This window comes from Polistes canadensis, unplaced genomic scaffold, assembly GCF_001313835.1.
Source record: "Polistes canadensis isolate GaletaPanama2010 unplaced genomic scaffold, ASM131383v1 scaffold_143, whole genome shotgun sequence".
Lineage (NCBI taxonomy): Eukaryota > Metazoa > Arthropoda > Insecta > Hymenoptera > Vespidae > Polistes > Polistes canadensis.
In genome coordinates, this window is record NW_014569690.1 from 344,834 (window position 1) to 347,108 (window position 2,275).

At 42.1% G+C, this 2,275-nt stretch overlaps 1 protein-coding gene across 2 annotated transcripts in view; it reads left to right on the top strand.

The window, feature by feature from the left end:
- Positions 1 to 1,120: 1,120 nt before the first annotated feature.
- Positions 1,121 to 2,275, top strand: part of LOC106788525 — an 8,481-nt gene continuing 7,326 nt past the window's right edge. Inside the window, exon 1 of one of the 2 annotated variants that reach the window (XM_014751856.1) lies at positions 1,121 to 1,338. In XM_014751856.1, coding sequence (XP_014607342.1) covers positions 1,148 to 1,338 — 191 coding nt within the window. In that variant the 5' untranslated portion in view covers positions 1,121 to 1,147. Of the gene's footprint in view, positions 1,339 to 1,515; positions 2,071 to 2,275 lie in introns of those variants that run through there. The other variant, XM_014751858.1, reaches the window with a different exon arrangement.

The window sequence follows — 2,275 nt, forward strand, 5'->3', positions numbered from 1 at the left end:
AGCAACCCTCCCCCCCCCTTCCCATAACGGTTCGACATTCAATGTCGCGCTCGAATAAAATATTACCACTTATTTAACGTTTTTTTCGAATTTACGCGGGAAAAATAAGAAATATTTCGAAATTAATTACGGTTAATCAAAAAGTTCGTACGTTTAATGCATCATAAACTGTGCAAACAATGGAAATATTTTTACCAAATCAAAAAATTTACTTTGAAAATATTAAATAATTAAAAAAGCTTACGAATTTATTTGGTTCACCCTAGATACATACATACACACATACATACATACACCATGAAAATTTGTATTGGTTCGTAAAAAGATTAAAACGAGTAGTGGGGAAAAAAGAAGAAAAAAAAAAAGGTTAGAAATAATTGAGAACGTAGTAGCAGGTATTATTATAAGTTTGTATGCAAAAATACGAAGACAGGTAAGCTTACGTTTTATATCTAATGCGTTGACGCGTTATAGAAAATTTCTATAAATAATTCAAATGTCCTCTTTGGTTTCGCGGTTGCGTACGTGTAACGTAGGATACTCGAGAGAGAAAGAGTGCAAAGAGAGGAGTCATCAAGTTGGCGTTGCAGCAGACTGCTGCTCTTGCACTCAGATTTTTCTTCTCTCTCTCTCTCTCTCTCTCTCTCTCTCTCTCTCTCTCTCTCTCACTCGCTCAATCATTCTCTCTTTTCTCCTCTCTTCCAGAGCAGAGGGTGAAGATCGTAGTAGTAGTAGTGGTGGTGGTGGTGGGTGGTGGGTGGTGTATGATGGTGATGGTTGCAAAGGTGATATGGCGTTGATGTCGTGAACGTTAGACCTCGAAACAGCGACCTCAACATTTCTTCAGGAATTCTGCACGAGAGGAAGAAAAAAAAAAAGAAAGGAAAACCCATTAGGATCCACGACTAACGAAATAACACAAATCGTTTGCGTTTCTAAGCGAGTCGTTTCTGGGGTTGTTGCATCCCAGAGAAGTCGAGGAAGGTGAAACGAGAGAAGAAAGAAAGAGAGAGAGAGAGAAGAAAAATACTGGAGTAGGTTCATTGGATTTTCGGCGTCGGCGTTAGCGACGTCGACGCCTCTCGCGAGGGGGTGAGGTGGGGTTGGGGTGGGAGGGGGTAGGAGGAGGAGGAGGAGGAGGTGGAGGATGCAGGGAGAGCAACTTAAAGGACGCACCTCGCGAGCGTCATCGACGTCCAGCCTCGGACGCGAGGTTCGTTGCGGTTGTCAATATTATCAAAGTGATTCCCTATTACCGGAACGTCAAGCTAGAATTGGGAGACCATCTTCCAGGACAGGAGGAATGCAAGAGTTACCAACTTCCAGGCTCCCATGCAGGTTAGTTCATTTTTTCCTATACAATTCCCACCCCCACCCTCCTCTGCCTTCCATCCATTCAAAATCCACCACCATCATCATCATCATCATCATCATCATTATTATCGCTACTTCTACCCACCACCACTGCTACCCACCACCACCACCACCCAGCAGCAGCAGCACAACCGAGAAAGAACGAAATCAACTCTCGTGAGAGATTCCTCTGAAGCAACCGTCGTGTGTGTGGTGGCTGGGTTGGTTACAGCATTCAAGAGCCATTGCAAATTCCCGCGGCTATTTAAGGTTCGGCCAGCTGGCTATAGTTAGAATCGACGGATCAGCTCCCGGGTTTTCTTTCCGTTACGGGTGTCCGGTCTGGTCCGGTCCGGTCCGGTCTGGTCTAAGTCCAGTCATCCATCTAACGCGCACGTTAAGACTCATAACGCGTGCACAACTAGATCGCGCCTAAATCGCGCTGATTTTGTTTTACCGGTTTGCGATACGACGTGTGTGTGTGTGGGGTTACCCTTCCTTCCTTATTTTTTACTAGACGTGAGCGCGCGCGCGCGCGCGTACCCACGGGGGATTCACCACTCATTAATCGAACGAACGAGATCGATCGAAATCGAAATATATATATTATTATAAATGTTGGGTATATAAATGTATATAAATGTTGCCGAATAAAAAAAAAAAAACTAAGGGAATTAGATTTTTCGGTGATCTACAGAAAAATGTGCAACGCGATCGGTAAGATTTGATTCGGATGATTATTGGGGAGATTAATCAAAAGTTCGTGAGTTTGTTGTGTTTTGAAATTTTACTTTCTTTTTTTTTTAAACTGTATAATGGAATTGGTTTTTTTTCTTTTTTTTTCACTTTTGATGAAACTTAATATTTCAATTGAACGGATCAATATATTAATGATTAATAATATAATAATATTGATAATAAA